The sequence below is a fragment of the Gadus chalcogrammus genome, chromosome 15 (genome assembly GCF_026213295.1).
Source record: "Gadus chalcogrammus isolate NIFS_2021 chromosome 15, NIFS_Gcha_1.0, whole genome shotgun sequence".
Taxonomy (NCBI): domain Eukaryota; kingdom Metazoa; phylum Chordata; class Actinopteri; order Gadiformes; family Gadidae; genus Gadus; species Gadus chalcogrammus.
The window spans coordinates 2401344-2424671 of NC_079426.1; the positions used below are offsets into that span (position 1 = coordinate 2401344).

A 23328-nucleotide genomic window follows, 5' to 3' on the forward strand; every position below is an offset into this window, starting at 1 on the left:
GTACGCTGAAGATAATCTGCCGTTTTACAGTGAGAGCTAGATGGGCATAGAAACAACCAAAAGTTTGTGAATCTTTCAAAAGTTCTTCTATGATTTCTTGCCATAACTTATCACTGTTTACCGCACCATTCATTATCTAACCCTGGAAGCAATTAAAACACTGAATAACAAGGGAAATCGTCCCTGTCATTTGAGTTGTGTTTAATATGCAAAAAAAACAACCAAAAAGCAATTATACCATAATTCGTATAATAATTCAAAAAGTAAGACTATGTACTTAATTGATTATCCCGTGATGCTCAGTGTTGAACACCTACCTGAGAGAAATACATATTGCACACGTGTGTGGCATTGTTGCACCCATTTTCTATTCTTAGTAATCCACACATTGTCATGTTCTTGATGTTGTTTTTTCTCTAAATGCTATAATGTCAAAGTTATTCTCTTTGGAGAGCTGTGGAATTACAATGTTCGTAACACAGAACACACTGCTACAACAACAATATGGCAAAACATCTTTTGGGTACGTTCTGAGAATATATTTTTTTTGTCCCGACTTTAAGAAGTAAACCAAAGCAATGGCTCAAGGGAAGTGACAGTGGTGTACCCTGCTACCAGTGTGGACATTGTTATCACTACCCCAAAGTGCTGCGTACGTTCTCTGGCTATTTCTGGACGTTATGTGGCTATAAAAGGCAGCCAAATGGCAACAACGGACCAGTTTTAGATTACACACCACACACATCTGAGATGAAAGGGAACACCACTCACTCTTTACTTTATCCCTAAAGACAATTAGTAGCAGAAACACTTTGTTAGTGTTCTTCCTCAGAGAAGGCACCGGAGCTGTTATGTAAAGCCACTTGAGACTGGAATGGAGAGCTCACAACACGGGCATCTGGGTAAGGTAAGATGGTGTCAAGCTGCGTTCGACACAGCTCCTCTCTTTTGTCCTGTACCCCAATCGCAACAACAAACACACACTCACACACTTACACTTACACACTTACACTTACACACACACACACACACACACACACACACACACACACACACACACACACACACACACACACACACACACACACACACACACACAAACAAAACCATTACAAATTCCATTACATCCCATGCATGCTCATATAATCGAAGTGACAACTCATAAAGTCGCAATTTGTAAGATTGAGCCCGTCCTAGATTGCAGGAGGGAGAATCTCAGAATTCAAAAGACTCCGTAACAGTGTTCTATCCAATCTCACTGGCTGTGCAACTGTGTGTCTATGCATGTCTACAGATATGTCCAGGTTATTTTAAGCTACAAGCTAGGTGCAATGTTACACTTTGCCGCTTTAATATAATATCCTCACAGCTACACACAGATTAGCGGTGTTGATATTAGGGGCTTTTCATCGTTTGACGTCATAGAGACATTTGATCGGACTACATAAAGGCCGTCGGCATGGTCTTCGGTGTGTAAATAGGGATTTTGGTTTTCCGTTTTTATCAGAAACCTTCTCTGATGTGGACATGCACAGCAGCACACTTTTATTTTGCCGCGAACAGCTGGCGGAGGCCGTTCTATTTGCACAGACTCTCGTCTCTGAAGGGAGGGGTGTTTGTCTGCCACTAAACTCTTTCATTAGTGCCACCACGTGCCACGCCACGTTGTTGATGTTCTGACGTGGCAGCAGAGTTATGCACATTCAGTGTCTCGGGGATCGTCACAGGACTGAAACATTGGAATTTAAACATCCATCCATACATTATCAGGAAGATATTTTTTTTATGAAACATGAATTAAATACAATCAAATATTTCATTTATTTGATTCTACATTTGCCAAAATCAGCGTGCACCCCCTAGTTATGGGTAGAGAGAGAGACAGAGATAGCGAGAGAGAAAGAGAGAGAAAGAGAGAGGGCGAGAGAGCTGGGTATATTGACCTTGCGCACACAAGCAATAACCGAGTCACATCACAATCGCGTGCGTGACACGCGAGGGGGGGGAAAGTCACAGCAAACCCCCACCCCCTAAATCACTGAGTGAGACGGGTGGTCTTGCCTCACGCAGTGATTTAGACGGTGGGAGAGAGAGAGAGAGAGAGGGTGAGAGAGAGAGAGAGAGAGAGAGAGAGGGTGGAGGGAAAGACAGAGAGAGAGAGAGGGGGAGAGAGAGAGAGAGAGAGAGAGAGAGAGAGAGAGAGGGGGAGAGAGAGAGAGAGAGGGGGGGAGAGAGAGAGAGAGAGAGCGAGAGCAATAACCCAGTCACCTCAGCCTCCCCATGGGTGACGTGTGGGGGAGGAAAGGCCCAGAGGAGGAAATACACCCCAGGAGGTCTACGGTGGGGGGGGGGGGGGGGCTGTCGAGGTGTACGACATGACCCCGCCAACTCCTGTGGCAATTAAACGCTCAACGGAAAACTTAAGGTGGCGGGCCGGAAAGGCCGGTGTTGACCTTAAGAGCTCGTGATCTGCTGCCGTGCGACACAAATATAAGTGGAGGACAGGGTGGTGGCGGCAGAAGTTCTGGGACAGAATGGGGGTTGGGGAGGGCGGGTGGGGTAATCAGACCAAAGCCAGAGAACTCTCCCCAATTCCGTCTTCTATTCACTTTTTCCTTTATCTGCGGTTTGCAGCGATGGTTGTGCAAAGCAAGATTAAAGTCAGCCCCTTTCAACGAGGTGTCTAAAAATACGCCCTCGCTGGCGGCTCGACCTCCAAGGTGCATACCAATGAGCTCGCCCACCACCGTCGGGTCTTTTACCTTTCAGCACACATCTGACACTTGCCCTTCTACCTCTGTTTCTACTTCTGTTTCTTCTCCTGTTTCTGTTTCTTCTTCTGTTTCTGTTCTGTCTTCTCTGTTCCTTTCCTACGCTTCTTCGTCTTCTTATTTCTTCCTCTCTCTACTTCTTCGTCTTCTTATTCTTCTCCTACTTCGTCTTCTTATTCTTCTCCTTCTACTTCCTCTCATTCTTCCTCTTCTTCTTCATCTTCTTCTGTTTTCCTCTTCTGTTTCTTCTTCTGCTTCTTCTACTTCTTCTTCTTCTTCTTTTTCTGTTTCTTCTGTTTCTTCTTCTGTTTTCCTCTTCTGATTCTTCTCCTGTTTCTACTTCTTCTTCTTCTACTTCTTCGTCTTCTACTTCTTCTACTTCTTCTTCTTCTCCTTCTACTTCTTCTTCTTCTTCTTCTTCGTCTTCGTTTTCTTCATCTCTTCTTAATCTTCCTCATTATTCTCTCCTTTGAAGTTCGACAGCGAAGCTCTGGTCATGAAAACCACGGCTCTGGGAAGTCTTCCCAATTGATCAGGAGATATGTTCGCTTTCTTCGTTGTATTGACCTCGTAGTCTGATGTACTACCCGCTCCTCTCTCCTGAGCGTTTCTCCTGCTCAACTCTTCACCTGCCACGGCCCGGTCCAGGTTTTATTTATTTATTCACTATTTTTCTGTGTTATTCCATATCCTTGAGCAGTTGTTACATGCTGGGTAAGACTCATACACTAGTCCCCCTTGATAAGGTGGTTATATTCATAGGGCCCGTAGGTTGTTTGACGGCCAGCCGATATATCAGAACCCCTTCCGCGTCCTACCTGCTGCTTAGTGACCTGCATCTGAATACACCCAACACAACTATCTGCTGAATGACTCATTCAATAGTCATGCTTAATGGCGCATCCTAGTACGTAAAAACGTACTGGCAATGAAACTCAGATTCTGCAAATGAAGCCTATTCAGAACGACTCATTGAGACGTAGAGATCTTCATTGTGCTAATGGTGAGCAATCAAGTCCAGGAACAATCGCCTACTGCTATGGCTTCTACTGATCCCTAGGGGAACTTCCTGTGTGCCTTGGCTGGGTAGATGATCTCACTACATCTATGATTAGTATCAACAAGAGATTACAACTCCTCCCGTCATTACCACGGCAACAATAAATATAGGCAAACCAAGGCCCATGTCTATTAATATGGATGAGAGGCACAACCCCTTCCAAAGAATCACTTGAGGCCCTTGGAGTTTCCACATGGGTGTGACATGTTCCCAAGAAATATAAAATGATAAAGGAGGAGATCATGACCATTGGCGTACCTGGAAGGTTGTGAAAACTTTCCTCCAACAAAACGTTTTTGGGAATGTATCAGGCAGAGAAACAACTTCCACCCATCGAGGTAATATGGACACTGGAGTGTTAATTTCCTCATCTTTGAATTGATGAATCCCAGCGATGTGAAAGCCCCCTTGATTTCTCTCCTTCAATGTGCTTGACAGGAACAGGTATAATTAACACACCTTTCATTCTGTTCTCTCAGGTATCCGGTGGAATTATATCAAGCTCACTATCTCTCGTCTTCCGCGAACGCAGTGAACGCAGATTAAAAGCGTGATCACTGATGCAGAGACGTGTGTAGAGCTTGGAGCACTACAAGCAGACCAAATTAAGGTACATTATGATAACGAATGTAATTAACAGGCCGTCCTTAATTACGGGTCAGTTATTCAAATAACATTGGCCATAATTGTAACCCTTAATGGGAATATTAAATGTTTCATTAGTTTTAGATTTATTAAATGGTTGTGTATCTGTTCTTTCCTTGTGTGTGTGTGTGTGTGTGTGTGTGTGTGTGTGTGTGTGTGTGTGTGTGTGTGTGTGTGTGTGTGTGTGTGTGTGTGTGTGTGTGTGTGCGCGTGTGCGTGCGTGCGTGTGTGAGTGTGTTTGAGAGCAGTCCGCAGTAGGTTCTACTATTGCAGTCTGTTATCATCCAAATAGTTTGTGTGTGGTCTGTGTGTGTGTGTGTATGTATTTGTGTGTGTGTGTGTGTGTGCGCGTTCACGTGGTTCAAATATTCGTAACATAAGACGAATTTGAAGAGTAATTTCAGAATAAGTGTAAACATTTACATGCTATTCATAAGGATGTGGTTCCCTGTTTACGAAAGGTACAAAGCATCAAATCAGGGTGTGTGCTGCAGATGGTAACGAACAAGATGCTGTAATCATTTTAATCATCCCGTTGAGACTGTCTGATTGAGATCATCCCGTTCTCCACTTGATCTTTTAACATAGCGTATAGGTTGCTGAGCAATTCAACTCAATCTAAATGGTAATCCAGTGCCATGTTGCGAGGACTGGTTATTTATATACGGCGTCGGTCGAACCGCCACCAGCTACAGTCACCGACCGATGAGGCTGACTCGTAGCAGGGTGCCTGGGGAGCGGCTTCAAAGGTCTCCCCAGCAGGGGGCCACAACCGCCGCCGGGGTGTGTTCCAGATACCGTGGTGGCTTGTTGGTTTAGCACGCTAAAGTGACGTTTGGAGAAGCGACTGAACGCCGAACCGTGAACCGGGTGTGACCGTGATTCTGCGCACCTGTGTGTCCTGTTGTTTCCTTTGTCTGGCTGGTCTATTTAAAGGTGATGTATCAATACCACCAGGTGTGAGTGTGATTAGCCGTTACGAGCCGTTTTGAAAATCGGCACCTTCTGACATCACAAGGGGGCGTGTTCACCTAGATGTGTGACGGATAGATGAGCAACGTTTAGGCTGGTAGACTGATCTATCCAGCACACATCTAGCTGGACTGGGCCACTTGTGATGTCAGAAGGCTAAAAGGCTATCACACTCACACCTGGTGGCATAATATGACCCCTTTAAGCATTTGAGCGATTTGTTCACGACGACGTATTTCACCGTTTCCACACACAGATGAGATGAGACACTACATGGAAACAGTTTCTTTTCATTTCTTAAAGACAAGAGGACGTTATCATTTGGTTAATTATTCATCCAATGTATCTGGTCAATGTTCTCGATTCCCGACATGTTGTAGTGCACCTTTAATTGACAACCAGCCAAAGTCCCCTCCTAATGAATGTTGAGTATTGAGGCGTGAGGTATTAATGTCTGTGATGAAGTGAATAGAAATCTTTATCATGTGTTGAATGTCGTTTTAAATGTCCCTGCCGTTTGAGCAGTAAGTGTTCCTTGACATCCATCATTTATGGCCAATGGTCTGTAAGGTTGACTCAAGGTTGCGTGTTTCAATGCTAATGTTTCTATCTCGTTGGCTGGGCAGTTTATGTCTATTTGTAGAGTGTTCCTGAGTGTCCTATCAGTGTCAGATTGGACGTCAGAAATAGGGCATAATTTACAAGCGATCCGAGTATGCCTTTGGCAAGACGCGATGGTTAATCATATCCTGACCGAATAATCACACTCTCTCATCTTCAGCCCTTCTGTTTTCTCTTGTTGACGTTTAAGCGTCCAAAATATAGTTGTTTACAACCACGGGGGCCAAATGAGTTCATCTCACAAGTGGGTTGACCCGTTGCAATTGACATGAGCGGTTTTATGTAGCTATACATATTTTGTTTGCACAACATCCTCTGTCACATGCGAAATTGCCGTGTTCCCCAAAGCCGCGCAGCCCTCCCAAGTTCCCAGATCCCGATCTAGTCGAGGACCTTTGGGATGGGGTGGGACAGGAAGCTCAGTTTCATAATGTATGGTCGACAAATGTGCAGGAATGTTTCCAGCAGCCTGTTGAATCCTGATTCAAAAATGTAAATCATGCTTATTCTTTTCATTGCATAATGCCTGTCGATCGAGTGAATGATGGATTAAACATCAGTCTGGTGATAAACCTGATCATAACTTCCCTCGTAAGACATATGTCATCACGGATGCTAATAGTTAAGGGACAGGCAAGGGTTTGTCGAGAAGGTATGATTACCTTATATAATATTAACATCAGAATACTTGAATGCTTCAAACTGTCATCGGTCATTTTACCAGCGTTAATGGGGGGCCCACTTGAGCTTTCAAGCAATATTACATTCCAGCTTTAACTTTGCCTTGGTCACTGCTCATCACCAATGCCCTACGGATCCAACCTAGTTCAAACCTGTGTGGAGGTCATTTTGTCAAACACATAGCACTGTATGCAGACGAGGTTGTTCAGTCCCATGTAACAGTCACACCCGCTTGGCTGCGGCTTTCCCTGCCGTGCTAATCCCAGCAGCAGCACATGTGCTGCTGGCGCGTGCGAATCCTATGTGGTGAGCATGTGCTCCAGGGAAAGTTAACACACTCCTGGGGAGGGGGGGGGGGGAGGTCACGGTGCTTCCCTGAAGGGGGGGAAGTCACAAGTCAATTCTGGGCAGAGAGTTCAGTGTGGGCTTGCTCGGGTTACCTTCCCACCAGTTAACATTTGCCTCATTTCCCCCCTCTCTCTCTCTCTCTCTCTCTCTCTCTCCCTGGTCAGAGTTCAGCTGTTTTCCGCCGACGGATCCGGGAGGCCATGTCGCACGCTTGGACATATAAAGCGGGAATATTTCATGTGAATCCCGCAATGGAGGAAGGAGCTAAAAGCTCCGCGCAAGAAAGGACAAATTTCAAGGTAAGTTGATTTGGGAGTAATTATTGATACTGGATTTGATGACAGATTCATATAGGTCGGTAGATTCAAAGCATTATGGATGTTGTAATATGAAGGGTTTAGTGTTGTGCACATTGAACGTGTGTTACACATATATAGTACAGTACACTATCGTATTGTTTTGATATATTCCTGACACATATATAATGCTTTGATGTCAGACAATTGATGGGAAATCCTGACGGGCTGTCACCTAGGTTACCTTTAAAACCTTCTAATTATATGCACTATCCATAAGTAGTCCTGCATATGGTGTCAGGAATCTGTGAAGACGACTGTCTAAAACGGATAGAAATGGCTTTATTTTTAGCTGTTATTTATAAGTATGCTCTATAAGTATGGCCTTTCCTTTCAAGTGCTTCGAGACACTATATTGTTTGATCTCGAGTGCCAGAGTCAACTCCTCTCCCCTCTCTCCAGTCCTATTTCGCCAGGGCTTCATCTTTTTTTCCTTTTCATCAGTGCATTCTACCAGTTTGTTCTATTTGATTTATGCCGCGCGCTCTCCAGAGGAATGACACAGAGCTCCCCAGTGAGTGAGCGCACTAGTCCACCGCCTATCATGTTCTCCTTCCCCCCAACTCTCCCTCTCCCTCTGCTGTAGTCGATGCGCTGCTGGGCGGATCACGTGGCCCTCCCTCACCCCTCACCTCCGCTCAGTCCGCAGGCTGACAGCACGCGCCGTCGCCCAGCGGCTCCCATGGAGACCGTTGTTGGTAAACACCCGAGCCCTTCCCAGCAGCGCTGTCACGCCGTCTGTCCCGGTGCCGAGTCCGGCTCGGGTGTCGTCGCAAATAGGCCGGCGGCAGACTTCAGGGTGCAGAGCCCCAGCGACGCCTCCAGCCTGTTCTCCAGCCGGGCGTCCTCCCGGGAGTCCCTGTTCTCCGACGGCTGGGACCGTGAGCGGAGCTGGTCGGCCATGCAGCTGTCGGGCGCCGCGTCGCCGCCGCTGACGCCGAGCCGCGCCGTCTCGCCCTGCTCCTCGGCGCGGTCGGGGGCCTTCACCCCCACCGTGCTCCGGGTGCGGAGGCACGCCCTGGCCAGCGGCGCCAGCATGCTGCACCTGCCCCGGGCCTCCTGCCAGTCGTCCTGCGAGAGCCTGGCCGAGTCCGAGGGGGCCCGCTCCCCGCCGCCGCCGCCCCGCCGCCACCGGCCCCCCCTCACCCGGCTGTCCCTGCTCACGGCCATCCTGAGGAAGGGCCGTCTCCCCGTGCTGTCCCCCGCCCTGCAGCGACCCTACTCCCCCTGCTGGCCCATCAACCACATCACGCTGGCCTCCTGCACCGCCTGCTCGGCCGCCTCCGGCCTGCCCCCCGTGTCCCCCCGGGCCGCCCTGTCCCCGTCGCCGTCGCCGGGCCCCCCCCCCGCCGCAGAGCCCCCGACGCAGAGCCGCTGGGACTGGGACTCCTTCAGGCAGCGGCCCGCCCTGCCCTCGGTGCACCTCCCCGACGGCCGCGCCGCGGGACCCCGCCCGACGGAAACGCCGGCCTCGGAGAGCAGTTATCGCACGGACAAGCGGCCGGTGTTCCAGACCGTGTTCTCCCGCCCGGTGGCCGGTCCTGCTGCGCTCCGGGCCACAGGAGGAGGGCGGGGGGTCCCTCCGCCGCAATCAGTGGCGCCCCGGCCCAGAGCCGGGCCGGCTAATGGAGCTGATCCCGCCGGACCTGATGAGGGGACGGAGCCGACACGACCGCCCCCGTCACGCCCCTGTTGCTATTCCGGAGCCCTCTCCCCCGGCCCAAAGGGGGGTGCTAATCAGACAGACCCCGGGTCGTCTGCGGACGAGCCCCGGCAGACAAGTCCAGCCAAACAGAAACAGCCCTCGCCCAAAACAACGGCCGCGGGAAACTTCTCGCCTCGGCGGGTGTGCAGTCCCCCGCCGCTGCCTGCCACCGCCAGGCTTGATTGCATTTCTCCGCCACCTCGATCTCTGCAGTCCTGCTTGAAGAAACACCAGCCTTTCGCCTCTCAAACACACTCCCACGAGCCGCCAAAGTATCCCGCCAAAAAGTCACCGGCGCCGGGCAACACTTCCTTCCCCGGGCCCGGCCCGGTTGATTCCCCCAGGGACGCGACCTCGCCCGTCCCCGTACCCCGCTCCTCCTGCCTGTCTCCTTCCCGCTACGCTCCCGTCGTCTTCCCCGGATGGCCGTCGCCCAACGGCTCTCGCAGCTCCACCCCCGACCGCTTCACCCTCTCGCCCTCGCCCGCCTCCCAGGCCCGCGACCTCACCCCCCGCCCGTCCCCGTGCCCGTCGCCCTCGCTGCGCTCCACGCCGTCTCCCAGACCGGGCAGCCGGGGCTCGGACTACACCGACAGGGAGGGAAATAAGAGGAAGGTAGATATTTGTTGGTGTTCGCCGGCTGCATGCCGTCTGCCTGCCGTGTCGACGCGTCGACGCCCTCTCCCTTCTGTGTGTGTTTCTAACAGGTTTTGAGTGATCTGCTCCGTCTCGATAAAGACCCCGTGTTCATTCCTTTTCATATCAATGTTCCCTTGAACTACTTCCCTTCGCCGCGGTACACGTTGGCTGTGTGCGTCCCTGGCTCAGGAAGGGTCTTGAAGCTAAAGTTTTGCAGCGTTTCAACAAAGCCAAAAGCAAACTATAAAAGGGAACTGGAATCAAAGTAGAATCAAAGTAGAAGGTTCTTTCTGAAGAGGTTTGAAATGAATTCCCCAAATTGAAAAGGTCTGTGTGACATATGGGGGGAAAAGAGCATCGGCCCCTTTTTTATGGCATGGGGTAAACTGTTGGAACTGTATAATCCCAAACACCAGCTTCAAACGGGAACCAGAAGCAACCCGCTCATTTACCCACACCACAGAAACACCCAGCACTAATTTGAACGTCGATTGCAGCGAGCTTGCTTGTTCTCTTTTATTTTTATTTATAAAAATGGGCAGATAGATGTGGCTGCTTGCAGTTTGACCCCCAAATAGACATGACGCCCCAACAAGGCCGCTGTTTCAGTTCAAAGAACACCAAGCACCACAAATGATATCTTATCCCTTCTGTCTCCTTGGTGATTCACAGCCACACAAGATCAAGTCAAGCTACAAGTCTCTGGCTGCCATCCCCACCAACACCTTATTGTTGGATCAGCAGGTGAGTTAAGCTCATTGTTTTTTAATATGTACCACAATATTTAAAAGATATGTGTCCGGATGTTGAAACATAAATGAGGTTATTATGATTTTTATTAAATATCATATGTAAATGTATCCTAATGTGATGTTTTGGTTCATAAACGAGCAGAAAGTTAACTATAAGGCCTATCCCCGGGAAAGGTCTTTGGGCTGTTCTAGGTCGACAGCGGTATGATTCAGTATAAGTCAGACATTTTATATCAAAGTCAAAGTCAGCTTTAATGTAAATGACTTCACGTGTAACATTCAAAGCAATCGAGAAGACGTTTCTTACCTATCCCGAGATGAACAGATAAAGTGCACTTGCAGAACAGATAAGACAACACTAAAAGTACACAACAAATAAGAAAACACTAAAAGTAAAGTGCATAAGAGACAAGGACATTACTAATATTAAAAAGATAGACAATAAAATCATAAAATCGAAGAGAAGCAGAAGTTTCTTTATAAGTTAAGTTGAGTTGTGGCAGTACAAAAACGGCAGTCAGTAATGGCAGCAAAGTTCTGTAAGTATTACAGATATTTGTAACGGTAATGGTAACAGTGCAAAAAGAAAGAACAGTCAGTAAGATAGCAGCAATTTCCCCTTCTTTTGGGGGGGGGGGTAGGAAGGAGGGGAGAGAATTGAGCTTCCTGACTGCCATACATAACTGAATACCATTCCATCATAGCGTCACGTCAGCCTAGCCTCCTATAGTAGCGAACTCCCCGGGGTCTGAATTGACGCTTTGCATCGGCAGGTGATAGACAAGGAGGTGGAAGGGGAGGACGTCCCCAGTGGGGCTGGAGGTGTGGACGACCCACACGCCGAGGTAACTCCTGGAGCGCCGTGCTCAATCATCACATTAGCAACCCTCCATTACTTAATGGCGGCTGGTAGGAGAGTGGCATGGCCCCGGGTGTTGGGGACCCCCCGCTGGGCGAGCTCTCAGATCCCCAATGAGCTCGTTCGCCTGGAGTAAGATTCCCTCATCCCTGTTCCACATGTATCTGAGTTCACTGGAAGTCCCCTTTGATAAAAGCGTCTGAAATGACTAAATCGTCCTTGTTACTAATATTTAATGCTAAATACGTTACAACCGATTGTAGTCATTATTTGTAATAGTGTTCACGTACATTTTTTTGCCTCTCTTTGTCGTTGCTGATCCTTTTTGCTGCAATTGTATGTCTGCCAACCTGCCACTTATTGCTCTTGCCGCTGTCCCTGGAAGGGAAAATCCTGATATCTCCTTCTCAAAGTGTCTTCCCTCTGGGTTTGCAGGAGTCTTCATCCCCTTGCCCTTTGGAGGTTTACGGTTAGGGGGGGGGGGGGGGGGGGTTGGTATCGTATAATGTGGGGCAGTGAGACCGCGACTGTGATTAAGGGGCTATATTCGACTTGACTCGTAAACACAGACGTTCTAGACTCCCAGAGCTGGAGGGACCCTCGCCTGACTGCTCTCTCCACTCTGACATCCCCGTCCCCTCCTGTCTTCCCGCCCAGATGTGCTCCCCTGCCCAGCTCAGACAGGAGTCAGAGGAGCTGTACGCTGTCATTGATAAGATACTGGAAGACGGCGTACCCAAAGTGAGCGAGCTCTGCGTGGTAGAACACTGGATGAACGATTGATTGATTGATTGATTGATTTTATTTGACCATTCAAATACATAAATAGTCAAGGCTGATACAATAAAGCCAGAAGGCTTATTTCCATTGTGGTCCCTGTGTGGCAGGAGATAAGTGTTGACAAGGTGTACACTTCTCAATGACTCCTTTGATGGTTTTATTTTCCTCACCCTTTAGACTAAGGTCTCCTCGCTCTCGGCTCAGCCGTCCGGAGAGTCCAGCCACCTGGTCACGGGTCTGAAGGTACGGAATACAACACTTTTAACGCTTGATGGGAGATAACAGGGTTCAGGGTTGGGTCCAGAATCGTCTCATAACGAAAGGGAAAGGCCACAACTGAAGTGAAACTTGGACAGAGTGGGAACAGCTTGTAAAACAGCCCGTCTGAAGTCTCCGCAAGTTATCCCCACACATATTAAATGCAAACAAACTGGTATGCTCGGGTTCCACCTACAATTGTGTATGTCTATTTATGTAAATGGAATATCCAATAAAAGGATAAGCTTTCAACCTCAGCAATGAGCAAATTATGGTTAGATTGATGGTATGCGAAAAGAGCTCCAAAACACAATGTAACCATTAAAAATATAATTATACAGAACAGCGCCAATTATAAATGATAGAGAAAAAGAAAAATGTATTGGATTCATATTTATTTGTTTGTTTGTTCTTGATGTATTATGCAATGCAGAATGAAATGATAAACATCAATACACATCTCCCAGGAATGGCAATTTCTGCGTGATGGGCTTCATAGCAACTGACAGAATTATCGCCATCCTGCAGCACTAGCAACAGAATGAAAACCATTACTTGTCAAAGCTGAAATTGTTACTATACTCTAATGGAACACGGCTTGTGTTTATTTTATTTGTGGCCTTGTTTGTATATATATATATCTATATATATATATTTAGAAATATAGATAAATATTTAGAAATATGTAAGCATATATTATTTGTGTTTGTGTCCTTTGTCGATGAAGGCGCAAATGTTTATATTATTCTAAAAGGAGAGCAGATAGATAATACATTAGCTATCCCCGTCAGTAATGAACCACAACCACGAGTGTTGAGGTAGAGATAGGAGATTGAACAAGGCTCCGTCCACCCTGAAGTACATAAGAGCTTTGAGGATGTTAGGTCAAAGCTGCGGCCACACTGAACGCATTACGCCCATAACGCGCCTAACCTGACGCTTGATCATTGTGTGTCACAAAAATGGTTCAACGCGCCTACTCAGCTAGATGAGCCCGCCCAGCGGAGGTGTCTTGCTTCGCCCTGAAGGGGCTTATTTTCGATAATGACCGGCGACGTTCTATACATTATTCCGCTTATCACACGATACAATAACTTCACATGGTGTGTCTTTTTACAATTTATTCGTTACCAGCATTCTTAGTGTTGATCAGCAGAGAAATAGTCAGCCAAAGACGTTGACGTCGCTTAGCAACCGAAGATGCTGGGGGCGGGGTTGACAAGTTACCGGACTACTACCCATGCAAGTGAACGGAGCGTTCCACGGCACTGAGAAGACCCGTGTAAAAAGGCCTATAATATTTCTGTTTATGGCATAGATTTCTCCTCAGATTAGGCCAATAAAGCAATGATTTAAAAAAAAGACAAACGCTCGATCAAAGGCCCGGCCCGAGGATAGTGGTGGGAAATATCGGCCCGACCCCGCCCGTGGGTCGGCTCGGGCTCGGGCAGAGAATCTAAACTCTAGTGCATGACATCCTCCGTAGGCGCTCACAGCTGGGTGAGTTTCACCACCTCCTCATCGTTTCAGCACACACTGAAACGATGACTTGGTAGTCCATGTTCTTTCTGCTTCTGTGCGTCCTCCGTCTCTGCCAGTGACATCGGGTCAAGCTCATCGCTGATTGGCTATCGCGGCTAAGGGTCACGCTTTGGCGCGTCAAAAGTTCAATTTCTTGAACTCTGCGCGTTGGTGCGTTGGGCTTGTTTGGCGTGTTGGTGCGTTGGGCGCCTTATTTAGGTGCCTAGGGCTGCTTTAGCGCGTGTAAAGCATCTACGTGCCTAAACCAATGGTTCCCTATGCAAAAATACCCATTTTCTACGCCTCTAACGCGCGTTACGCGTTTAGTGTGGCCGTACCTTTATTCACTGTGGTCGGCTTCCCCGGTCTCCTGTCTTTCAGCAAACGCAGCTCAACTCAACAGGGAGGCCCACGGGGCGAGAGACTAAATATGTAAGTTTAAAGCCCTTTGTTTGTTTTGCTTCAAGTTTAGAAATGATTGAAAGTATAGAAATAAGTACTTCTGGTTACGGTGTGATTACGGTGTTATTAACTTGGCAGCACTATTAAATTTGTTGACACGTCTTCATGACTTTCTGTGTTTTATTCTTCTTTTGTATAAACTGAGATGGGTTTACTTTAAACGGAAAAGTGGTGGTAGTCCATGTTCTTTCTGCTTCTGTGCGTCCTCCGTCTCTCTGCCAGTGACATCGGGTCAAGCTCATCGCTGATTGGCTATCGCGGCTAAGGGTCACGCTTTGGCGCGTCAAAAGTTAAATTTCTTGAACTCGTCTTCATGACTTTCTGTGTTTTATTCTTCTTTTGTATAAACTGAGATGGGTTTACTTTAAACTGAAAAGTGGTGGTAGTCCATGTTCTTTGTTCTTCTTGTTTTATTCTTCTTTTGTATAAACTGAGATGGGTTTACTTTAAACGGAAAAGTGTGTGCTGTTTTATTAAATAGAAGTGTGTGGGGTTTATTAAATATACAAGCTGTAAATATTGAAGGCTGTTGCACACGTAGAAAGAACAGAAACTGTCAACCTGCCAACTCGATATCCATCCCACAACACGACACCCTGGATCTCGTTGTCTCTGGAGACTCCCCAACAAGGAGTAGATCGCAAAGTGTCTTTCACACAGCATTCTTGATACATGTGTAATTCAATTCAGGGTAAATATTTATACCTGACAATTGTAACCGAATGCCATGGGAGACGTTATAAAAGGCATAATGTTCCGTTAAACCCCGCCTTGTGTCCTCAGGCAACTGTAAGGAGCCCAACGCCATTATCCCTGGAAAGAATCCCGGCAGAAACCCAGGTGCCAAATCGATTTCACATTTTTTATTCCTGCTCCCTGTCAACACACTGTTTCCCGAGCAGCGTACTGCAATCTCCACAACAACACTCTGAACTAACTTCCAAGTTCTCATGCATGTATTCATTTCTCCTAGACTAAACCTGGAGTCATTCGACCGATGATTGCCATTCCGAGGCTGCAAGTGGAAGACCGCGCCGGGGCAAACCGATGCAACCCCTTTGCACGCTATCTGGTGGACACACCCGCAGCCCCAAGCTCTGTGGTAGGGCGGACGATCTGTCAGTCACAGGCCGTCAATCTGTCTGTCTGTCTGTCTGTCTGTCTGTCTGTCTGTCTGTCTGTCTGTCTGTCTGTCTGTCTGTCTGTCTGTCTGTCTGTCTGTCTGTCAGCCTCTGCCTGACTTCTCTCTAACCTGTCTTTCTGACAGTCTGATCATCTTGATGGCATCTTGACGTCAGTCTGCCAATCTTTTCCATTCGTCACTCTCTGTGTCTCGTCTGACCTTATCTCAGTTTCCAGATTTTCAAGAAGAACGGCAAATGGTTCCCATGTTACATATTCTTGACGTGTCCGCTTCGGGGAGTAGGATGAGCACAGGGGGGCACATTATTTTTTACCCCGCTTGTTTTAGGGCCCTAAGTGTCTGGAAAGTCCTGACTCTGAGAAACACTGCTTAGCATAATTTAAACATTCATGGTAGTGTTTTTGTGAATCCTTAAGCATGAACTCTGCGAAATAAATAATAAAAGGCAATGTTATATTAGTTGAACAAAGGCAGTTATGCAAGGCTAACCCATCTGCAGGCAGAGATGGATGGGTGGAAGGGGACAGCTCAAAGGGTAAACACTTCCCACGCACGCTTTCAAGAATCCACTACGGAGCAGGAGGGCTAAAACCCGGTGTAAGTGCCATATTGGCTCGGCTACCAGATCGGCTCGGGGTCCGTCGTCTGCTGATTACGTCACACAATACGCTATCTACAGCAATAAGGTCTTTTATGGCTTAAATTAAAGAGCCTGTAATGATCTTTCATTTTGAACATAGACCATTCCCAACCTATCTGTATGGATAGTTTTCTTCTAAAAACAAAACATCCCTCGGAATCATCTTGGCTGTTAAGATAAGCCGTCCGTGTTGCCAGATTGGGCAAATTTTCAGCCTGATTTGGCTACTTTGAATCACGTTAGGCTGGAAAAACGGGACATATGCCCAATCTGGCAACACAAACCGAAACTAGACAGACCTACTCGCGCTCACACATGTGCTCGCTGTGGTTGCTATGACGACAGCCAGAGCTACAGCACAAAACAGCCAATCGCAACTGTCCCTTAGCAGCCAATCACAATGTAGCCTACGCCCATTCAAGCGTACAGCCAATGATATTGTGTAACGTAATCAGCAGACGACGGACCCCGAGCCGATCTGGTAGCCGAGCCAATATGGTACTTACACCGGCACGCAGAAGGCCATTTAGTCATGCAAAAAGGTTCTTTAAAGCTTTTTTGTTAACAAATGAAACAAAACTTAATGGGTCAAAATATACCCGGAGAGATGACAACAATGCAAATTCCCGGTACAAACTCAAACCACAACCAAGCATGACATTATAAAACACTGAGCTTACATGAATAAACCCTGTTATTATTAATTAGCGCTACAAATTGCTTTGGTTCTTTTACAGTGTAGCAGGTGCCTTGAACCCTTGATCACTCAATAGCATGTTTTCAGTGCTGGATTTCCATCCTGTTCTCCACGCTTCCTGGGACAAACTCAAAGTCCCAAAAGGAAAACCTTTCACAACGTTTCAGGCAATATAATACTTTGGTGAACATTTTGTTTCGTAGCTATCGCTAAGGCTCACAATTTTATGTTCAAACTAATAAAGGGATAGTCCTGCTGTGTTCCGATATCCATACTATCCACACTCACTACGGAGCGCAAGATCGGGGCGAAAAGAAGTGTACTGAAAGGACACGGATGGTGTACTCAAAACGGTCAAACCGCGGAGTGTTGATTGACGTACACTTTTCGTACTCAACGGCAGCCATCTTAGCTACATAGCGGAAGAGGCGGAGCCAGGCTGAGCCAATGTCTGCGCATTTTCCACACAGCCTGCATTAATGGAGTCATTTTGTAGTTTTAATAGCTTTTTATAACTACTATGCGACCGTTCAAAGCGGGCGGTTTTGCGGGGAAGGAGACGTGGTGGCAGTTGCAATTGTAATATCCGGTCGGTGCACCACGGAGTGTTTGATTTGGAATGACAGTGAAATCTGAAAATCAGCGCACTTAGTAAGTGCGAATAGTGTACTATGTTTAAGTGTACTCATGGAAGTATGGATATCAGAACACAGCACTGGTCTGCATCTCATAACCGAGATACAGTGGCCACAGCTGGTCTCCCTGCTGCAGAACAGATCACATCACCTAGGCCCTGACCCAGCGTGACTCCCAGCCCGACCTCTCCCGGATCGAGGAGAAGCCTCGCCAGGTGTTCAGAGATCAAGGCATCGCCCCCGAAGTGCAGTAGCAATTGAGATGCAATCCGAATGGAGCGAAGTTCAACCTCGCCGAACGAAAGAAGCAATTTGTCAAATGGAATGTCTTTGAAATCAATACAATACGATAGCAACCGAGATGTTGCACCACTGGGTGTTTCACATTTCCAGGAATTGCATCGCAGAAGCCCTATATAGTATATAGTAGTATACAGCAGTGCAGTTATAAATATAATGCGTAAATATATCGAATTAGTCTGCATTTATGTCTCTCTTTCCATGCGGGCACTGAAAGCATTTTCTAGCTTGTGCCTCACATTACCTCATTCACTCATTCATACAGCTGTCGCTCCTGCAAGTCAACAGCCGTCTGATCGAGAACATTCTTTCTCTCTGCTCAAAAAACATGAATGAGTTGAACTCTTCCATCAACATTTAAGTGAATACAGAAACTGAATCTTTTCTCCAGACGTGAGATTCTGCATGCGGTGTTGAATGAATAATTCAAAGCTATTGTAGCCCCCAAATACATAAAGTAGGCTATGCTTCTAGATTTGGCGACTCCTTAATAACGCAGAGACATTCCTAAAATCTGTTTTAGGAGTGTATATGTTACTTTTTTTCCATACATTTCAGATGCCTTTTTAATTTTGTTACACATTATCGATAAACATTTGCATAGTCGACGAGATCCATTTAAATCATTTTCATTGTGCAGGGAATTCTTGTCACTCGGAGGGACGCCTGCAATCCCCTGATTTAAACGAACACAGAGCTAGTCGTGTGAACATAATAACGCTCTCATCGACACGCCAGCGATCAAAAGGTTTGCTTGAGGTGACCGCACGCGCCGCGTGTTAGCGTGTTAGCGCTACACACATCCCTCACAGAAGCAGCGGGGCTGTCATGGATTCAGCTGGGAGTCTCACTGAGCTGTCACACACACACACACACACACACACACACACACACACACACACACACACACACACACACACACACACACACACGGAATGCACACAAACACACACTTGCGCATTTGTATCTGGTTACGTCTTCAGTGGGTTACCGCACATTGTGCGAGCTGCGTTCACATCATCAACCATAAGAAGAGATGTTAGCTGTGATGGTGGTGATGTAGGCAGCTCTCTCTGACACCATTACCCACTTGCACAAGCACACACACGCTCACAAACTCACACGCTCTCACACACACGCTCACTCACACAAACACACTCACACACACAATAAAATGAACCCTACTCATCATAATTATGTCTCCTGTTGATTGTTTTTCTGACAAGTTTTGTCTTGTTCTGTGCCAATGTGACAGAACAGAGCCAGAGAGCCACCCCTGCCACATATTGCACAAGCCAACTCATTCCTCTTGCATAAGCTTTTTCATATCCTCAATTAAGTGCAGAAAATAACCTGTATTAAAAAGTACTTATGAATCAAACAGCTGAAACTCTCCAATTTGTTCCACTGCGTTTGTTTCACTAACAAATTATCAGCACAAGAGTGGCACCATCAAGGTTTCCTCAACGAAAGTTATCCGTTAAGAATATTTGTGTTGAGTGTTACCGAATGTGAATATAATGTACAATCATGTTTAACTTCTCAATAACCCGACGTATATTTAACAAGTTCATCTCAAACTCTTCTGTTTCCGTTGCAGTCAGAGATGACGACCCTCAGGTGGAACCAGGAGGACGGCGGTTTGGGTTCAAGAAGCCCACCGCGGAGTGAAGGGGGCAGCCTTGAAGACGTGGGAACGAAGTCGACGTCAGCCCTGTTCATCCTAGAGTCTGAGGAGCTCCGTCCTCCTCCAGTCAAACCCGCATCCTGGCAGGGTGCTTCGACCACCTTCAGTCGGGCCGAAGTGCTTCCGGAGGTTTTTGACACCCGTATTTAAAACACACATTATTAATGGCTGTTTATACATGTTCGACTACTACTCCTCTTCGTCCCCTATGGGACAAGGCTGCTTATATATGTGACTGAGTACAGTTCTATGAATAAAGTGCAGATGAGAAATAACACAGAAGAGAGATGGGTGGCACTGTTAAAGGTTAACAGCGCTTCGTATGGGTATATGGAAGGTGATGTATGTCGACGCGCTGTTCCCCACGCAAACTCGCATTCATCAAACAATGAATAAAAAGTTCTTTGAAAGATATCTTTTTCTTTGCTACAACAACCCGTTTCGAATGATTCAAATGGATGGAGGGAAAAGCAGACTGAGGCTGCTGTCTTTTCTGCTTCTGTTTCTAAAGGAATGGAATGACCCTGAAGTGTCTAAGTAGGCAGCTATGATAAGAGCTGTTCCAATGCTACGGAAAGGTTCACCAGGTGTGTTCATACAGACATACTTATCTGCATGTCGGAATATATGAGTATGAGTGGACAGGAGGGTAAGTGTGTACATCTGCTATCGCACAAAGCCTTATTCTAAGTGTACTTGGATTCTCTGAGCAATGCATTTGTCCTAGCTCAACGTCTTTGCTTGAACTAATTTCCATCGAGGTCATGGAAAAGAGGTTAGGAGAGCACATGGGTTTGACAATTTGTTTGACTATTCGACTGGAGATAGTTCAGATATAACTTGTGTTGCTGTAAATCTTTTTCCCTTAAGGAAATCCTGTGTGTGCGTACACCTAAAATGAAATCCCTAATTTGATGGAGCAGGGAACTTGTGGCTTGTTAACGCATAACACACATGAATAATACAACATAGGACAGAGTGGAAGTGCAAAGAGGGTGGGAGACGTCTAAAATTGATGGACACAAACCATCAAAGAGAATGCAAGAATGAAAGAGGTTATTCCACAGCGTCAAAAGTTGCACACATGGATTATCATTTGATGTTACACACTCGTGCGCGTGTGTGTTTGTGTTTCTGTGTGTACGTGCGTGCGTGTGTGATTTCAGGGTGCATTGGGACGTGTCTGTTGTTGTTCCTCAGAACTCCTCGTCCCTATTGGGACCCTGATGATATTAGGAAGTGGCTTTCATTTTGAGGGCAAAAGTTGGTTGAACAAAATTGCAGGATTTCCAATACTTGTCCTTGATTCTTGAGCTTCGAGAACGGGCACGATAAAGGACAGATGCTGAATTCAGATTGGGACAGCTGAGCCGGCTCAGCTCTACAAACCAGTCACATTCTTCAGGCTTTGTAACAAAACCTGCTTGTAATCTGCGGCCACACAGAGGCGTGATGTGTAACGTCTGAAGACGTGGTCGTAGAATTACTTGATTAACACTTCTTTGGATACACTGATGTATCCTAGGCAACCCAAGACGATTTGGCGAACGACTGAGCCTCTTTTTGAGGCGAGGCGAATCTGGTGATTCACCTCGCACTTCCTGCTAAATTTCCTGAGGCTTTTCCTTGTTCTGTTCCAATTGTCCAGAGGCTTAGTCGTAGAATTACTTGATTAACACTTGTTTTTCGGATACACTGATGTATCCTGGGCAACCCAAGACGATTTGGCGAACGACTCAGCCTCTTGTGGAGCTTCTGACAATTGGAATAGAACAAGGAAAAACATCAGGAAATTTAGCAGGAAGTGCGAGGAGAATCACCAGACTTTTTTTGGAATGCAGCCCTGACTGCATTGGAAGAGAAATCTAGAATTTTTAGATGGGGCTTCATTTGTAAAACTACCTTTGTACATTGGGTTTTTGTTTGTGTCTCAAGAATGCAAAAAAAACAAGACATCACGGAAACCGGTTATAACTTGAAATAAAACAGTTCTATTCCTAAACCTCCCTAAAAACTGTCTTCTAGTTTCAACATTGCATATTTTCCACATGTCCCAACCCTCTGTCTTTTAACAGCAACGCACAAAATTACATTAACTCACATTTGACGCTATCAGACTAATATCGTCAAATGTCAGACACGTGTGTCAATCAAGCGGCGTTCTGTGCAGCATGCACTGAGCCAGGTAACACTGCCTTCTACATGTGACGAGGTGCTCCGAACCACACTAGCAGCCTCTGGGGGGCCTTTGTGACAGCCAGCACGTGTATCCTCTGCTGACGCAGGGCACAGGCAAGCCAGCGAGATCAGCTCCCCCTCCACATAAAGGCCGACCTGCCCGCCACGACGCGCAGCTCAATGACAGGCTCTTACCCACACTGCACTGCAAGATAGACGGATCAAATGGACAGCCCGGCACAGAGAGGCCCCCTGTGTACTGTCGCACTCAGTCCCAGAGCAGCGTTCTGCCTAGCATTGTGAACACATGATGACACACCAAGATTGGGACCTTAGTGTGTATATAAGGTCCCCCTTATACCTTTACAGCGTCCATGCAAGCACGCCCACGCACAGAAACGCATAGGTTGGCATTCAAACAGATGCACACATGCCCACACTCACAGGCACACTTATGAACATATGCAAACACTCACAGACAAACGCACACGCATTCATGCACAAATATGCTGATACACACAGAAACAGATACGCACATGCTCACAGACAAGCATACGCCCGCACACACACACACACCAAGCACATAAATAGTTTAACTTATGCACACCCCTTTCAAAGCCATATTTGTGGAGACAGCTTGTGCACACCTTTCTTTTATTTCTGGGTATGTACGTTGGCAACCTCTATTTAATATTCATTTCTGTATTCTCCAGTTTAAAGATACCTGCAGCGCAGAATAAATACAGGGTTTGTATTTCTGACTCGTTGCATTGCTTCTCTCCTCTGAAGTGAGGGCTGGTTTCTCCGCTGTCAGCTGCCTGCAATCCACATAAACACAACATTTGTTTTTCCTGAAGAAGCTTATCAAATATCTTTTATCGCTGTCTTTGCGCCGATCAATAGCGCTTTCTAATCATCGCAGAGATAATGGCCACCCAGAGGTTCCTCATTCAAACACCTCCCCCTACTTGGCCCACGCAAATCAACGAGCTTTGTAGATGTTGCCCCGACGCTGGGAGAAACCCTTCATCACACTTTTACACACAAGTGTGAGGAGAAACTTCACAGCCATTCGATTTCGAATCTGTTTAAAGATGAAGATGAGTTGCATTTAAAGCAACGTAATATGAGTTTATTATTTGTCAAACAAAAAACTTTGAGCTTAGAGCTGACCAAGTGAATAAAAGTCATAAAGGTGAACATGAAGCCCAGGTTGTACTTTGACCCATGAAAGGCGGGTGGTCATTCCTGCTGAGCTTCAGATCTAAACAATAAAATATTAAAATGAATACCATATCTTGACAACCAGGGCAGGATCTCTATGAGTTGTATATTGTGCGTTTTTGGCACCAAGGGAAGATTGCAGAATAATTGGTTTTCTAAACAAACAAACAAGACGGAAACCACTTAATTTAACTATCTGTACACGTACACAGACACACTAATGACCTGTGGGGTCTGGCACCATTCTCTCAGTTATATCCCGAAATGACAAAGCTGTATGCTTGTCATGTAAAATATGCCGTGACTCTATTCGAGTTCAGACGTTCAAAGGAGTAAGAAGACACCTTCTGTGCCACTTGATGGCTGAAATGCGACCGCTTCTCCCTGAGGCAA

At 46.7% G+C, this 23328-nt stretch overlaps 1 protein-coding gene across 1 annotated transcript; it reads left to right on the top strand.

Annotated features, from left to right (window-relative positions):
* Window positions 1-201: 201 nt before the first annotated feature.
* On the top strand, window positions 202-21782 carry mlip (muscular LMNA-interacting protein). The gene is made up of 11 exons (XM_056609855.1): window positions 202-907; window positions 7263-7397; window positions 8041-9774; window positions 10471-10542; window positions 11324-11395; window positions 12067-12150; window positions 12367-12432; window positions 14350-14400; window positions 15214-15270; window positions 15404-15532; window positions 19447-21782. Exons 1-11 carry the CDS (start codon window positions 875-877, stop codon window positions 19681-19683), a joined length of 2670 nt encoding a protein of 889 aa, XP_056465830.1. The 5' UTR covers window positions 202-874; the 3' UTR covers window positions 19684-21782.
* Window positions 21783-23328: the final 1546 nt, after the last annotated feature.